The sequence below is a fragment of the Ammospiza nelsoni genome, unplaced genomic scaffold (genome assembly GCF_027579445.1).
Source record: "Ammospiza nelsoni isolate bAmmNel1 unplaced genomic scaffold, bAmmNel1.pri scaffold_54, whole genome shotgun sequence".
In the NCBI taxonomy this organism is placed as follows: Eukaryota; Metazoa; Chordata; class Aves; order Passeriformes; family Passerellidae; genus Ammospiza; species Ammospiza nelsoni.
This window is the reverse complement of record NW_026683192.1, coordinates 1796254-1811764: the sequence shown is the minus strand read 5'-3', so window position 1 is coordinate 1811764 and position 15511 is coordinate 1796254. Positions and strand designations below refer to the sequence as shown.

The following is a 15511-nucleotide window of genomic DNA, read 5'->3' as shown; positions in this document are numbered from 1 at the left end:
CAGGGCATGTGCCACCTGCCAGGGGCAGCTCCCAGCCTGCCTGGCAGCTCCCCATGGACGCTGCAGGGGAGAAGTTGGAGGTGGAAGGAGCCACCCCCATCAGGGCAGATTCCTCCTGCTCTGGAGATGGTGCTGCATGGCCAGGGCTTCTCTCGGCTTTCTCCTAAAGGGAAGGGAAAGGGGCTGTCAATTTTGGCTGTGTCATTGAGACTCCTGCACTGTCAGCCTGGGCATCAGCAGATGTGCCTCAGATCTCCCTCAGAAAGTGCCTCCTCAGCCTCCTCTCCCTACAGACAGCAGCAGCAGCAGCTTGGCTTGCAGCATCTCTGTCTGGCTTGCCCTTAAGGCCCTGCTGCCACGGAGATGCCCCTGGGAAATGCCCTGTGATGGGAGGGGTCTGCAGGGCAGAGCTGAGCCCCCAGGGCTTGGCTGGGCTCTGGCAGCACTGGCAGGGACAAGGCTTGGATAGAGAGGAACAGCTCCAAGTAGGCAAAGTTACAGACAGCAGAGAGCCAGACGCATCCTTGGTATCCCTTTCTGTTCAGGTGCACTGGGAAAGAGAGACGGACTTAGAGAAATTGACTTTGAAACTGGAGTCTTTAGAAACTCCACTTTTGTTTTTAAACATGTTTAAAATTTCATCACCCTGAAATAAGAGGAGATGTAATAGGCATAGGCACCTGTGTGGGAACAGTAGGTCTGACTGCACTGGGGCACAGAGAGCCCTGCTTTGCCTTTTGGGCTTCCCTGGGGTTCAGGCTGAGAGCAATGCTGAAGATGAGGAAGGAACTCAAAAGCATAAACCAAATCAAAAATAAAAAATGCTTAGTGAAATTCCCCCACAGATAGAAAAGTAGTTTTGAGGGAATTCCTAAAATAACCTCATAGGATTGACTCAAAGCGCTTGTCAATGTCTTCTTTCAACAGTCCACCATGGCCAGAGTGAAAAAATGTCCAACAGCAGCTCCATCAGGCACTTCCTCCTGCTGGCATTGGCAGACACGCCGCAGCTGCAGCTCCTGCACTTCTGCCTCTTGCTGGGCATCTCCCTGGCTGCCCTCCTGGGCAACGGCCTCATCATCAGTGCCGTAGCCTGTGGCAACCACCTGCACACGCCCATGTTCTTCTTCCTGCTCAACCTGGCCCTCAGCGACCTGGGCTCCATCTGCACCACTGTCCCCAAAGCCATGCACAATTCCCTCTGGAACACCAGGGACATCTCCTACACTGGATGTGCTGCACAGCTCTTTTTCATAATGTTCTTCCTCTCAGCACAGTATTTCCTCCTGACCATCATGTGCTACGACCGCTACGTGTCCATCTGCAAACCCCTGCACTACGGGACCCTCCTGGGCAGCAGAGCTTGTGCCCACATGGCAGCAGCTGCCTGGGCCAGTGCCTTTCTCAATGCTCTCATGCACACAGCCAATGCATTTTCCCTGCCCCTGTGCCATGGCAATGCCCTGGGCCAGTTCTTCTGTGAAATGCCTCAGATCCTCAAACTGTCCTGCTCCAAATCCTACCTCAGGGAAATTGAGGTTTCTCTTTTCTCTATCTCTGTAGCTGTAGGTTGTTTTGTTTTCATTGCTTTCTCCTATGTGCAGATATTCAGGGCTGTGCTGAGGATCCCCTCTGAGCAGGGACGGCACAAAGCCTTTTTCACCTGGCTCCCTCACCTGGCTGTGGTCTCCCTGTTTCTTAGCACTGGCTTTTTTGCCTGCCTGAAGCCCCCCTCCATGTCCTCCCCATCCCTGGATCTGGTGGTGTCAGTTCTGTACTCGGTGGTTCCTCCAGTCTTGAACCCCCTCATCTACAGCCTGAGGAACCAGGAGCTCAAGGCTACAGTGTGGAGACTGATGACTGGATGGTTTCAGAAACATTAAATGGCTGGCCAGATTCTGCAAATAATCTATAATAAAAGTCATCTTGGATAGTTCTGTTGATTTGGTTTTTTTTCCCCTCTGTTTTAGTTTTTATTATTGTCTCTAAATCTAGGCTTTTCTTTATTCCATTTCTCATTTTCTTTCTCTTAAAATGTCCTGTGGCCCCAGACTTGTCAAGGAGTAGCTGTGCTTTTAGTGACTGTAAATGAACGAAAGGCTCTCCCAGCAAAGTTTTAACTACAGATGCCCCTTCTGTTGCCTTGTCTGGAGCTGCAGCAGCAATGTCTGTGTGCAGAGCTGGGGGCAGATCAGCGCTGGCCCAGCAGCTGTGCCCAGCAGCAGCACTTGGTGTTGCCAGTGCTGCTGCCGTGGCCCTGCCCCGCTGCCCTGGTGGCCCTGGTGTTTCTGCAGGGCCTGAGTGCTCTCGGGACCGGGCACAGCCCTGGGGGTGGCAGTGCTGGGGCTGCAGCAGGGACAGGCCATGGGCACTGCTGGGGCAGCGCTGACACCTCAGGCCAGGGCCTGGGGGCTCCAGGCTCCTTGCCCAGGCTCTCTCAAGAACATGCCCAGGCCAATGCTCAGCACAAAAAGCCCCGTGAGCAGCCCCAGGCTGGCCGTGGGCAGGCTGGGGGCAAACAGCATGGCTGGTGCTCTGCAATGGCCCTGGGGCAGATGGGAAGGAGCAGCAGAGCAGGGGCTGACCCATCCCCAGTGCGCTGGACAGCCCAGGGCAGGGTCCCAGAGCGTCCTCACGGAGTAGCCAATGAAATAAACAGGGCCAGGAGACTTCTTCTCCTTTTTATTGCCTTTCTTAAAAGTGATCAGGTGAGGATTGGGCGGCTCGACGAGTCTGCAGCGTCAGTCCTCTCTCCCAGGGCGGCTCAGAGGAGGAGGATATGCACAGCTCTGTGCACTAAGGGCAGAGCTGGGGGATCCCGTCCTCATGGGAGCCTCTAGGGCGTGGTGGTCCTCAACAGGTCTTCCTGCTTTTGCTGCCTGTCTTAGCAGGCCCTCATCTCCGGGGGCTACTCCCGTGGTCAGGGCGAGAGGCTCCAAAGGTGTTCTGCATCTCTGCAGGCTCAGCACTCAGCTCCTCATGTCCAGACATCACTCCAGTCTCTCAACTCTTATCTGGTTCGTTGTTTTTGGGGTTTCTCTGTGGGTTTGGAGTCGGAGGTCCCACAAAGCATGCTGGTCCTGGAGTCACTTTGCATAACCCCCCCCTCCAGGTCTCTTTTCCTCACTGTTCAGGAAGGTCTCCACCCGTTACTGTCTCAGGAGAAGGGCCATTAACTCGCCCCAGCAAGGGCTTTTACTAATACAAAAACAACCATTAACGACAATGACCCGTAATTACCATAACACAGGCAGCAGCCCAGCAGTAGTGGCAACTTTTTTCTCACAAAAAAATATTAACCGAATTTTTGTTCATAACAGCCAACAACATCCCTCCTTGGCAGCCCTGGCCTCTCCCCCAGCTCACACAGGTGCCCCATCCTTGCAGGCACAGACATAGCAGCACTGCCTCAGCAGCCCCTGTTTGCATTGCACAGAGCAGGGGGAGCACCTGCATGCTGTTGGTGTGGGGACATGAACCTGAGGGAGCACAAATGCCATCAGCCCCTGGGGCCAGCAAGGGCTGGGGGACACCAAGGAAACCACTCAGCTTTGTCCTGACCTCTACAGTCAGCCAGAAAGTTTGTTCCCATCAGCTGGGAGTTTGCTGTGCCACTGCAGACGCTGTTGCTCAGAGCCAGGGCAGCCTGGCAGCCAGCCCCAAACTGCCCTGAGCATTTCCTTGGCTTCACCTTTGCTTTCTTTCTTCTTTCCTGACACAGATTTCTTCTTCTCGCCCATCGCTGTTCCTTCCCCTGCACACAGCCCATCCCTGTTTGCCCTTTCCTCTCTGGCCCCACTCCCCATTGCAGTTCCTGACTTGGCACCATGGGAACGTCCCTTGGGCAGAAGGATCATCCTACAAGTGCTGCAGGAATTGTCTGCAGGCTCCTGCAGTGCCTGGTGCTGCTCCCTTGCCAGAGGCACCCCAGGCCAGGGGGGCACATCTGGGCTGCTGTGTCTGGCTCTGGGGCTCCCTGTTCTGGGCAATGAGCAGGAGCTGCAGAGGCTCTGCAGGACTGACAGGATGGGCTTTGGGGCTGGCAGGAGACGCTGAGGGACCTGGGCTGCTGGAGCTTGTGAAGAGGAGGCCCCGGGCTCATTGTGCAACTGCTCCAAGGGTGGTTTCAGAGAATCCCTGAATCAGCAAGGTTGGAAAAGGCCTTGGAGATCATCAAGTCCAACTTGTGCCTGGCCACGACCTTGTCGCCCTGAGCCTCCTCTTTTCCAGGATAAACATCTCCAGCTCCTTCAACTTCTCCTCACTGGACTTGTGTTCCAGACCCTCACCAGCCTTATTGCCCTTCTCTGGACAGCCACCAGCCCCTCCATGGCCTTCGTAAATCGGGGGCACTCGAGGTGTGGCATCACCAGTGCCAAGCACAGGGGAAGAATCACTGCCCTGCTCCTGCTGGCCACACCATTCCTGATCCAGGCCAGGAGCCATTGGCCTTCTTGCCCACCTGGGCACACTGCTGGCTCCTGTCCAGCCTGCTGTCCATCAGTCCCTGCAGGTCCCTTTCTGCCTGGCTGCTCTCCAGCCACTCTGTCCCCAGCCTGTAGCACTACAGGGGTTGTTGTGGCCAAAGTGCAGGGCCCAGCACTTGGACTTGTTCAACCTCACCTTGTTGGATTTGGGCCCTGGATCCAGCCTGTCCAGGGACCTGTGCAGAGCCCTCCTACCCTCCAGCAGATCCACACTCACACCCAGCTTGGTGTCATCTGCAAATTTGCTGATGCTGGTCTCAGTCCCCTCATGGAGATCATCTGTGCTGATATTGAAATCCACGCTGGCTGGCTCTGGCCATCCTGTGGGTGTCCTGTGATGGCACTCAAGGTGATCTGTTCCATAACCTTTCCAGGCACCCAGGTCAGGCTGACTGGCCAGGAGTTCCCCAGCTCCTCCTTCCAGCCCTTCTTGGGCATGGGCTCACATTGGCACCTCCAGTGCTCTGGGACCTCCCTGTTGAGCCAGGACTGATGGTAAATGATGGAGAGCTTGGGGAGCTCATCCACCAGCTCCCTGATCCCTCTGAGATGGATCCCATCTGCTCCTAGAGACACCTGTGAGCATCTGAGTGGCTCAGCAGGTTCCCAGCTACTTCCTCCTGGATTACAGGGGGCTGTTCTGCTCCCTGTGCACATCCACCAGCTCAGGAGAACACTTGTCCTTAGGACAACCTGTCTTATTCTTGAAAAATGAGGCAAAGAAGGGTTAGGTACCTAACCCTTAGGGCATTTCCCTCACATTTGGTAACCCCATCTCCCCAAATAATGAATGCAGATTGTCCTTCTACCTCCTTTTGCCATAAATTTATTTATAGAAATCTTTTTATTATTCTTCACAGAAGTAGCCTGGGTAAGCCTTTAGCTTTCACCTCTCTAATTTTCTTTCTGCATGACCTAAAAACATCCTTAAATCTTCCCTGAGTTACCTCGCTCTCTGTCCAAAGATGATGCACCTTCCTTTTTCCCCAAGTTCCTGCAAAAGGCCCATCACATCCAGAACGTCACCTGTTGGCTAAAGTACAACTCAGAAGAGGAAAATACAGTAGACTGTAAATTAAATCAGGGAAAGCAAGCTAGTAAAGTAGAAGAAGAGGCTGGGAAGGCTAACAAAAACTGGGACCTCCTTGATCACTTTCCTCCCTCCTACCCTTGCAGTACCTTAAATCCTTCCTCCAATTCCTCTTGCTGTGGACCCAATTCCTCCTCCTCTCCCAGCTGTCATTCCTTTACCACCTCCTAACCCAGTCATACCTCCACCATCTTCCCCTCAACCCTCTCCTTACTCTCTTTGCCCTTCACTACTGTCCCCTTACCTCTGCCATCTCATGCAGCCCTTATTCACCAGCAAGTTCCTGCTCTGCCTCCCCACCACAAATGAGAAGCCAAACAACATCTCAGAATCTCATGCCCAAGAGTGAAGCTACCCAGCCAGCCTCCACAGCTGATGTTGTAACACCAAAGCAGCTAAAGTGGAAAAATTGTTCCCCCTCAGAGAAGTTCCCATGGGTGGGGTGGCCAGTGAGATTGGATTTGTAAACGCTCCTTTGACTGCGTCCGAAGTTAGAAACTTTAAGAAAGAATTGTGAAATTTAGTGGAAGACCCAGTAGGAATAGCAAATCAAATTGATCCATTTTTAGCCCTAATATTTATACATGGGGAGAATTAAACTCCATCTTTAACATCCTATTTTCCCAAGAAAATTAATAAGAACTGCAGGAATGCAAATTTAGGAGGGTGAAAACCAACCCGGGCCCCCAGGTGACCAAAAAATGCCTTCAGTGGAGCCTGACTGGGACCCTAATCAAGAAGAGGTGAGAAGGAATATGAGAGATTACAGGTCCCTGATGACCTGAGGGATAAAAGAATCAGTCCCTATGTTGCCCGATTGATAAATTACACAAAACTCGGATAAGTTTTGTGGGTGCTTTATTAAGGGCCCGGGGATCCGGTGGACTAGCGTCCCAAGTCCGAGCCCCAATATCACGTATGGGTGCTTCCCTCTTACACATGCGATTCATAACAAGGTCTCCAAGAAACAGTTCCCCTTGCCTAGCCACAGATCCCTTGTGATACATTCCTTAGTTCACAAACAAGATCATTAATCCTCGGCTTATCTTATTCTAAGAGCATTGTATGCTGCCTTCAGACAGGTTAGCATTCTTACTTTCCTACACTAGTTTAAATATTTATTAAATTCCTAAGACTACCTGCTAGGTTACACACAAAACCCAACACACACTTTCAACGGCTACAAAACTGCTTTTAACAAACCAATTCACACACAACTCATAACTAAACTGTAATTAAACATTTCACTAAATTTCATTTCTTTTCCAACACCTAGAGGGAGTGATACCAGGTTAGTGTTTGACAGCACCCAGAAAAAAGATGAGACCCGAGCACCATGACTTAATACTGCTAGATCAAAACTTCCAGATTTACTCTAATGTTGACCCAGACAGCCCAGATAGCCAATCTCAGGTTCCCTGCAGTCAGGGATGACGCTGAAAATCCTTTTTTCCCAGCCTGGTATTTTGAAGAAGGAGTCTGAATTCTTCGGCTCGGGTTTCCAAGGTTGTTTATTGTTTCTTCTCTATAACATTTTTTCTCTGGCCTGCCAGAGGTCAGACAGAGGCACACTCCCTGCCCCTGGGCTGGTGTCTACATTTTATACTATGAACTATGTGTACTTTATTTATCATTATTTTCCAGTACCTAAAGACACACATCAGGGGACATTCAATCAAAACAAATGCACCTTTTATTGAGTGCCCACAGCAGATGCGACAGAAGGATTAGAAAGGAGATAAAGGACAGAGAGAGAGAGAAAGGAGGGTTGGGTGGGGGGAATAGCTACCAACAGAGAGATGAAATCCTTGTGGTCTGGCCAAGAGATCCGTCTGGTCACATTGGGGAGAATCTCAAAGTCTTTGGTTAACTCAGGGCTCTTTTATAATCTACCACCGGGAGGGGGGCAGGATGGCACATGGAGGGCACAGTGGAGAATAAATCCATTGAGAACAGGTACAGACAGTCCAGTTCTGAACAGCACAATCCGGTGCCAGGAGTGAGCAGGGCCCGTTGTTTCAGGACTGGTTCCTATGGGAAACATCCCGCTTCCCATGGCAGGCATCCCGCTCCAGTCAGGCCAGCACCCCCGGGTTAGAATTTGAAGGGTCTCATCTCAGTCCTTGGGGAGGGCTTCAATCTCTGTCCTTGATGGTGGCTGTGAGGCAGATGAGGGATCTTTGGACCATCTCTTACGGAATGACATCCCAAAGAATTAAAAATTTATGCATTTTCCTGTAAAAACAAGTAATGAATTAATAAATTATAATTATTTACCCTAATTTATTTATAATACTGTTATTCTATATTTGTATTACCAAATTTTAATATTTACTTTTTGGAATCTATGCATTTTTAGCAAGCAAAAAATTTATTGGTCATTGGTTCTAAGTAACACAGCTCCCTTCATTAATTCATTGACCAGTGTGGCTATTGATTTCTCCTCCTTTATGCTAATTAGTCCTATTTTAAATCCTTTTGTCATCATTTTTATCATTATCACAGACAGGGTAAAAGGGGCCACTTTGGGGTTCATGGAGACATTTCTAGGGCACATTTGGGGCAGTTTTGGGTCTGGGGAGGGAATTCAGAGAAAACTTGAGGGTCACGAGGACACTTGGGGGAAGCCAGGTGGGCACTTGGAGGGGCACTCAGGGATTCTGAGGGACAGTTTGGGGTCCAGGGCAGCACTTGGAGGTCCAGGGGGGCCATGGAGGTCAGGGAGGGGAATTTGGGGCCCTTCAGGGTCCTTGGGGGGCTCGAACGGGGCTCTCTGAGGCGCGGGGGATGACAGGAATTGTAGGCGAGAGTATATTACGGTTTAACGGGGTGGTGGAGCATCACGGGAGTTCGAGGCGAAGCTGCAATGGCTCTCGGTGAGGCGCGGGGCATGACGGGAGGCGAAGTCCCGGCTGGACTAGCGCCGGACATTCGCCGCGGAGCCTGATGGGAACTGTAGTCCCGGAAGAAGCTCGAACACAATGTTTGGGGGTCCGGGAAGGCTCTTGGGGATACTTTTGCGTCCGAGCCACGACCTAAAGCCCTCGGGGGGAACGTAAATGGTTTGGGAGCCCTTGGGAGGAGGTCTGGGAGCTCTAACTGGGCTCTTTAGGGTGTGGGTCACGGGAGGAGTTTTAAGCGCGGGACTGTGTTCTGAGGGGCTCTGGGGCCGCAGGGGATGAGAGGAGATGAATTCCCAGAAGTGGCTGTGCCGGGCATCTGTGGGGTTGGGAGCACTCAGGGGGTCTGGGGACGCTTTTGGGGGGCTCCCAAATGGGTGCTGGGGGGGTACTGAGGGATCCTGGAGGGTCTGGGGGACACTTACGGGACAAAGAAGGGAGCGGATCCCGGGGTTCTGTGGAGCGCAGGGCATGGCAGGCGTTGTGGTCCCGGCTCCAATGGGGCTCAGTTGAGCCACAGGGCATGACGGGAGTTGCTGGCAAAGAAAGTTTCCCACTCTAGGCACCGCCCCCGTATCCCTGATCTCCAGCGCTGATTGGCTGCAGGCGGTGATGGATGGGAGCCTAGAGAAATGGGATGCGATGGAGGCAGGAACAGCCCATTCAAACTCCTACAGTCCCACCAGGTTCATTCACAGTACAGAGCAGTACAACCCCAGTACAGCCCAGTTCATCCCAAGTAGAACCCAGTTCAACCCTGGTGCTCCTTCATTCCCTCCCAGTAGAGCCCAGTCCATTCCAATACACCTGAGTTCATTCCCAGTCCCACCCAGTTCCCCTCCCCGCATTGTCATCCACAGGATGCCCCAGTGTCTCCCGGTCTTCTCTGCAATGTCCCCAGTGTTACCCAGGTTCTCCCAGTCCTCCTCAGTGTCACTCGCAGTATGTCCCAGTGTCTTCCACAGCGTTCCCAGTGTTCCCCAGTATGTCCCAGGCCTCCCCAGTGTTTCCAAGGACAGTTTCATTTCTCTCAGTGGCCGTTGCAGCCAAACCCAGCAGTGGGGTCAGTGCAGTGCCCATGGCCACAGCCCCTTGCAGGGGCCCAGTGCAGCTTGGGCTGATGATCCACCCTCACAGCTGGCCCAGGGCAGCTCTGCAGTGCCTTTGGTGTCACCTGGGGCTGGCACACACCTGAGCAGTGTGTCTGTTTGTAGTGGGGAAACTCAGGAGTATCAGATTGCTTCAAAAACTACAAAAAGTGAAAACCCCTCTTAGGCTGAGTGCAGCCAGCTCTGCAAGCACCACAGGTCCCAGGGGAGTGAGGAGAGACAGGATGGGGCTGGACAATGTGGAGCAAGGTCAGAGCTCCAGGCACAGCTTCTGTGAGCAGGCCAGAGCTGCTGAGGAGAGACCCTGGGTCAATATCAATCACAGAATGTTGCAATCACCTCTGGTCCAAAAAAAAAAAAAAAAATTAAAATATGAAAGTGTATTTCTTACAAGTCTTTGAAATATTTCTCTAACACAGGACTGGGAAAACTTTAATGACCCTCTCAGGGTTTTGGTCTTGTTTACATTGGACTCAGTCCCTGGGAGTGTCTTCAAAAAACTTCTCAAGAAGTCAAAGTAAAAATTAAGCACTGAAGTTTCTTGAAGTTTAATGGGTCCCATTTGAGAGACATGACTGAGAAAGTGTTCCCAGGTTCCTGTTAGAACAGAACACTGGAGGCAGTGATGACAGCTGGGGACAAACAAGGCAAAGGTGTCTCTGGTGCTGAGCAAAGCTGGATGTGTTTGAGGAATGCCAAGGGCCAAGGCCTGAGCCCCAGCCCCTGGCCAGGCAGATCCTGTCCCTCCCTCCTTGCTCAGGGCTCTTGCTGGGATGGGCACTGGCATGTGGGGATGTGCAATGGCAAGGGCAGGAGCATGGGGCGGCCCCTGCCAGGCTGCTGAGCAGGGACAAGGAGGCAACGAGGCCCCAGCCCTGCAAGGGTCACTTGTCTCCTGCTCCTGCCCCAGGCCCAGGCCCAGCAGCCATGGCCAAAGTGCTGCCCAAGTTGGCTCTGGCAGGGCTGTCTTGCAGCTGCTGCCCATCCCTGTGCCCTGTGCAGCCCAGGCTGTCCCACGGTGTTCCTGCCCTGCGCCTCTGTCCCTGCAGGCTGTCGGCATCCCCTGGCTGCCCCACCTGGCTGGGCCCTTCCTTTGCTGACAGCTCTGCCTCCTGCCTGCCTCTGCCTGCCCACACAGAGCCTTGGGCTGCTCCAGGCTCCTGCTGGGGACGTGCTGCACCACAGCCCTGCCCTGCCAGGGAAATTCCTTTGTCCTTTTGTCCAGTCCTGATCTCCTCAGTGGCAATTTACATTAAGTTTTTCCATTTTTCTCCCTGTTTACTATTATATTTAAAAGATCCACCATCTCTAAAACCTCCCTTCAATTCTTCCCAGGGCTCTCCTCTGCTGTCCTCAGTCCCCACCCCACTGAGCACAGAGCTCCTCTGGCCCTGTACAGTGCTCGTGTGCTTGAGGCCAGGGTGCCTGGACAAGAAAGACAGTTCTTTTCTACAGGAAGGAAACCACAGAGCCCCAGAGTTTTGAAGGCCGATCAGCGGCAGCCTCAATGAGGCCAAGGCCAGCCAGACCTGTTTGTTTTCAGAGCTTTTGTCTGGGAGCAATCCTTGGATAGACAGAGTTTGGGACGCCAAATACCATTTTTTTTTCCATGAGCACCTGGACAAGAAGGACAGTTCTTTTCCATAGGAAGGAAAGTACAGAGCCCAAGTATTTCATAGACAGGTGGGAGATGGCCCTCAGGAAGCCAAGGGAACCTAGACAGTCCTGGCAGCTTTTGTCTGGGAGCTATCCTTGGATATAAGGAATTTTGGAGGCAGATTCCCAATTTTGGCCAGAGACGCCTGGATTGAAAGATGTTTTTTTCAATGGAAAGAAAAGCACATCCCTCCAGTGTTTTGAAGGCAGATGAGAGGTGGCCCCCAAGATGCCAAGGCCATCCAGAGGAGTCTGTTCTGGCAGGTTTTATATAGAAAGAATCTTTGGATTTAATCAAATATGGAGGTAAAATCCTAATTTTGGCCATGAACACCTGGAGGAAATGGAGAGTTCTTTCCCACAGGAAGGAAAGCACAGAACTCCAGAGTTTAAGGGGCAGACGAGAAGGAACCCTCAACATGAAAGGTCAGCTGGACCAGTCAGGTCAAGCCAATCAGACCTCCTTGGTGACCTGCAGCACCACAATTGTCCCTTGGTTCCATAAGCCTCCATATTATCAAAACAGATCTTTGTTTTCTTGAGGCCCAGTGACACCACAAGCAGTGGTCTTGGTTTGGAAGATGTGGGATTATGTTGTGAGCCCAGTGCCCATGGTGCTGGTCTCTTCCGCCTGAATTTTCTTGATGAATTTGCAAACCAGCTGTGGGAGAAGAGCAAGAAGCCAGGGATGTTGCAGGGAATGCTCCAAGCGCGGTGCCAGCAGGCCCAGCCCAGGTGTGGATGGCTGCAGGTACCTGGGCTGTGCTGCGGAAGAGGCCACGGGCGGGGTCCTGCACCTGTGTGCACTGCAGGGCTGCACCTGGCAAAAAGCGAGCGCAGCCAGAGCTGAGGGGCTGCGGGAGAGGCCGGAGAACACGGCCCAGCCCTGCGCTGCCCAGGCAGGGAGAGCCCCGGGATGCCCCAGGGGATGGAGCACGGCCCCTGCGGGGTGTCTGCCCGGCCCCTCTTCCGTCCTGTCCGTGGGTATGGGATGGGAGAAAATGGGATGGGATAAAATGGGATGAGATGGAATGGCGCCAAGTTGGCTGCAGGCACCAACCCTGTGGCCCAGCTCTGCCACTCACCCTCCTGCGGCAGCTCAGACGGCACCACCACTTTGGTTTCATGTGCTGGGGCAGTTCCAGGGCTTTCTTCCTCCTCTTCCCCCCAGGCCACCTTGAGCGCTTTCAGGGGTCTCTGCTCCATGAAAATGACTGGATTTGTCAGGGCACCTGCAGAAGAGAAGCCTTGGGAAGGCCACAGGTCACCAAGTCCTGTGGTCTGGCCTCGAGCTCAGCTGCAGGAATAATGCCTTGGAAAGGCTCCTGGTCAGACAGGACCGAGTGTGCTGTGCGGTGGCTCCTCACGGCACTGCTCTGTCCCGTTCTGCCCCGTTGTGTGTTCCCAGCAGCTGGGCAAGCTTCTATTTCCCACGTGTCACAAAGGGCCCTTGGTCACCGGGTTCCGTTCCATGGCACCGAGACCGTGCTGCAGCGTGCCACCCAGGGCCCTTGCACACACTGCCTTCTGTCCTGGGGCCGCCCCCAGCCCAGCCAAAGTGGCCCAGCTTGGAGGGAATGCCTGGACCCAGGTGTCTAAGACAGCCCACACAGGATCTTTGGGAAGGGCTCAGACCACCAGCAAACGCTGCCCGGCTCTGCGGGCACAGTCCTATCCCCATATCTTTCCCTGAGAGCATTTGAATTACTAAATGAGAATCATTTGAAGGGAGGAGATTTACATTTTCCATTTCAGAGAAGGCTTCTGCCTTCCTTAGCAGGCACCTCTCTCTTCAAACCGAGACAATTGTTTATCATCTTGCAGATGCGCAGTTGCTGGGGAGCCCTGTTTTACACCAGGGACCCGGAGAACCATTCCCAGCAATTGGGAAAATCCTAGGTGGTCCATCCACCCACAGATGAGGTCTCCAAATGTGCCCGAAATTGGGTCCAGCTCTTAGAGGCCTAAAAGAGCAAGTCCAAGTGACTGGATGATATTTTTAGCCCAGAAAGCCCTGCAGCTGATGGCACACTTCACAATCAGCAGGGGACACAGCTAGGCCAAAGCCCAGACCTCTGCCGGGAGCCTTTCTCCTCAAATACCCTTCAAACAAACCTCCATGCAAGTCACTTGGAAAGTTTCTTCAAATGATCCATTTCTGGCACATGACTACACAGGGTTAAGTGAAAGATTCTAAAGCAGCTGCTGTGGAGTCAAAGAGCCAGCACTAAGAGTCCTTGTCATCTCTTTGTAGCTAAATGCCACTTTGGGGGATTTGAGGGAGTTTGGAACGAGCTAGAGAGCAGACCTCCGAGATTTTTAGATGATGCCATTGCTTTTTCTTCTCTTCTACATAGACAGGAAGGGTGAGTTTGGCTCACATCTGCACTGCATGGCTCACAAGGCCCGCAAGACTTGTAGTTACAAGAGCTTTGAAGGATTTCTTGGCCAAGAAGCCACTGCCAACAATAATATTTATGTTTTGCCACCAATCCTTCAATAATTCGTCTTAGGGACTCATGCTACAGCGTAAGCTTCCTTAGCCAATTATGACACACAAACTCAAAGCACTGCATCCTAAGCTTCTTGTTTACCATTGTAACTACTTTGATTTTTTCTAGATCTTCAGCACTAAAACTCTAAACTTTCCTTCACTTCAACGTTCCTCCCCGTGTCTCTGCCATAATAAACTAGAAATCCACATTCTCGCTTCTAGCACCTAGCTTTGGAAGCCCTTTCCAAGGTCTCCCATCAAATCCTGTGTTTAATTCTAAGCTTTGCTGACAAGACCAAAGGTCTGAGATTTCCCTGCATTTGGATTTCCAACAACACTGATGCTGTTAGTTCCAGAGTGCCCAGGGTCCCTCTTGCAAGTCAACTCTGGTAGGAACAAGGCGACTGGCAGGGGGCTGCTTGTGGCCTCTGACAGCCCATTGCTGAGGGCTTGCCAGCGCCCCAGCCCCTCATGGGCTGCCCCAGCCCCGCCAAGCTGCCCGGCAGCAGCGCCGCAGCCCCACAGCAGCTCCAGAGCAGCCCCATCCAGAGGCACCTGGGAGCCCTCAGCAAGGCAGCCAGCAGCACACGGGCAGGAGGACACGGATACGCTTTCTGCCTGGCACAGGGCTTGTGGCCATCTCCGGGCACTGCTCTCACAGGGATCCCCGCAGCCCCAGCTCCTGCCCAGCCGCTCTGTCACCAGCACAAAGGCTTCAGCAGAACCACCAAAGGCCAAGGGGCTTCTGGCCATTTTCCCTGCAACACTGTACGCCTGGGCAGCTTGCTGAGCCATGGCACCCTTCTCCCCCTCTTCCCCAATGCCCTGCAGACCCTGGGCAGCAAAAGAAAGCTCCTGGGAGTCTGTGTATTATAACATACTCTACATTTATACACTAAAGAAAAAACAAATAGAAAAAAAGAAACAGAACAATCTTTCAGAAATGGAAAATTCCCGCTGGCTCAGGTGGCCTCAGCAGACAGAGCCTCTGGGATCAGCACTCAGCAGAGCTCCAGCAGCGCAGCCAGCCGAGCCCCGACAGACGAGGCCGTGTCCTCCATGCCCTGCGGAGCTGATCTTGCAGCCTCTGGAAGAGGGAATATGGCTCACTCTGCAGTGCCTGGAGGACATACAATGTTTCAAGTGCCAGATCTGACACGGCGCTGCTGATGTCCTCTGTCAGGTGTTCAAGGGCTGAAAGAGAAAGGAACAGAGGCAAGGTCAGATCCCAGATCTGCAGGGAGCCGAGGAGAGCCCCCTGCCAGGGCCATCCCAGCCGGTTCTAGCCATGGCCAAGAGGGAGCAGGGACCAACGGTAACAGCCTGAAGCTGCTGGCCATAAATTCCCCAGGTGGCCCTAAAATTTCTGTGTGCTCTCCCCACGCCGCCCCTCGTCCGCACAGGGAGCAGAGCCCTCTGCAGCCGGGGCAGGGCTTGCAGCTCCCCCGGCAGCCCCCGCTGCCAGCCCGCTGCCCTCACTCACCGTTGCAGATGAGCCAGAGCTCTTCCTTCTTCCCCCTCAGGTGCTGCGCGGCCATGCCTGTGAATACAGAGCCTGTCACGGCGCCAGCGGCACAGCTGCCTGCCAGCGGCGCTGCCGGCACTGTGGCCACACGGGCTGCTGGCCTGGCAGGGCTCAGCCCGGCCCTTGCCGCACGCTGCCGCCCCAGGGCACGGCTGCCAGAGGGCGGCAGCAGCAATGCCCGGGCCAGGCGGGGCTCCACGGCGCCGGGTCCGGCTGGCGCTGCCCAGGCAGCAGGTGGGGCTGGGGCCGA

General features: G+C 53.4%; 1 protein-coding gene and 1 long non-coding RNA gene across 2 annotated transcripts; one reads left to right on the top strand and one right to left on the bottom strand.

Moving 5' to 3' along the window:
• Positions 1 to 950: 950 nt before the first annotated feature.
• LOC132087189 (olfactory receptor 14J1-like) lies at positions 951 to 1883 on the top strand. Its single transcript, XM_059493218.1, has one exon. The coding sequence runs from the start codon at positions 951 to 953 to the stop codon at positions 1881 to 1883; it is 933 nt and encodes a 310-aa protein (XP_059349201.1).
• Positions 1884 to 7070: 5187 nt separating this feature from the next.
• Positions 7071 to 9046, bottom strand: LOC132087198 (uncharacterized). Its single transcript, XR_009420488.1, has 2 exons — positions 8903 to 9046; positions 7071 to 7812 (listed from the first exon to the last, which is right to left on the bottom strand). It is a non-coding gene; the product is annotated as an uncharacterized LOC132087198 (long non-coding RNA).
• Between the last annotated feature and the right edge of the window lie 6465 nt (positions 9047 to 15511).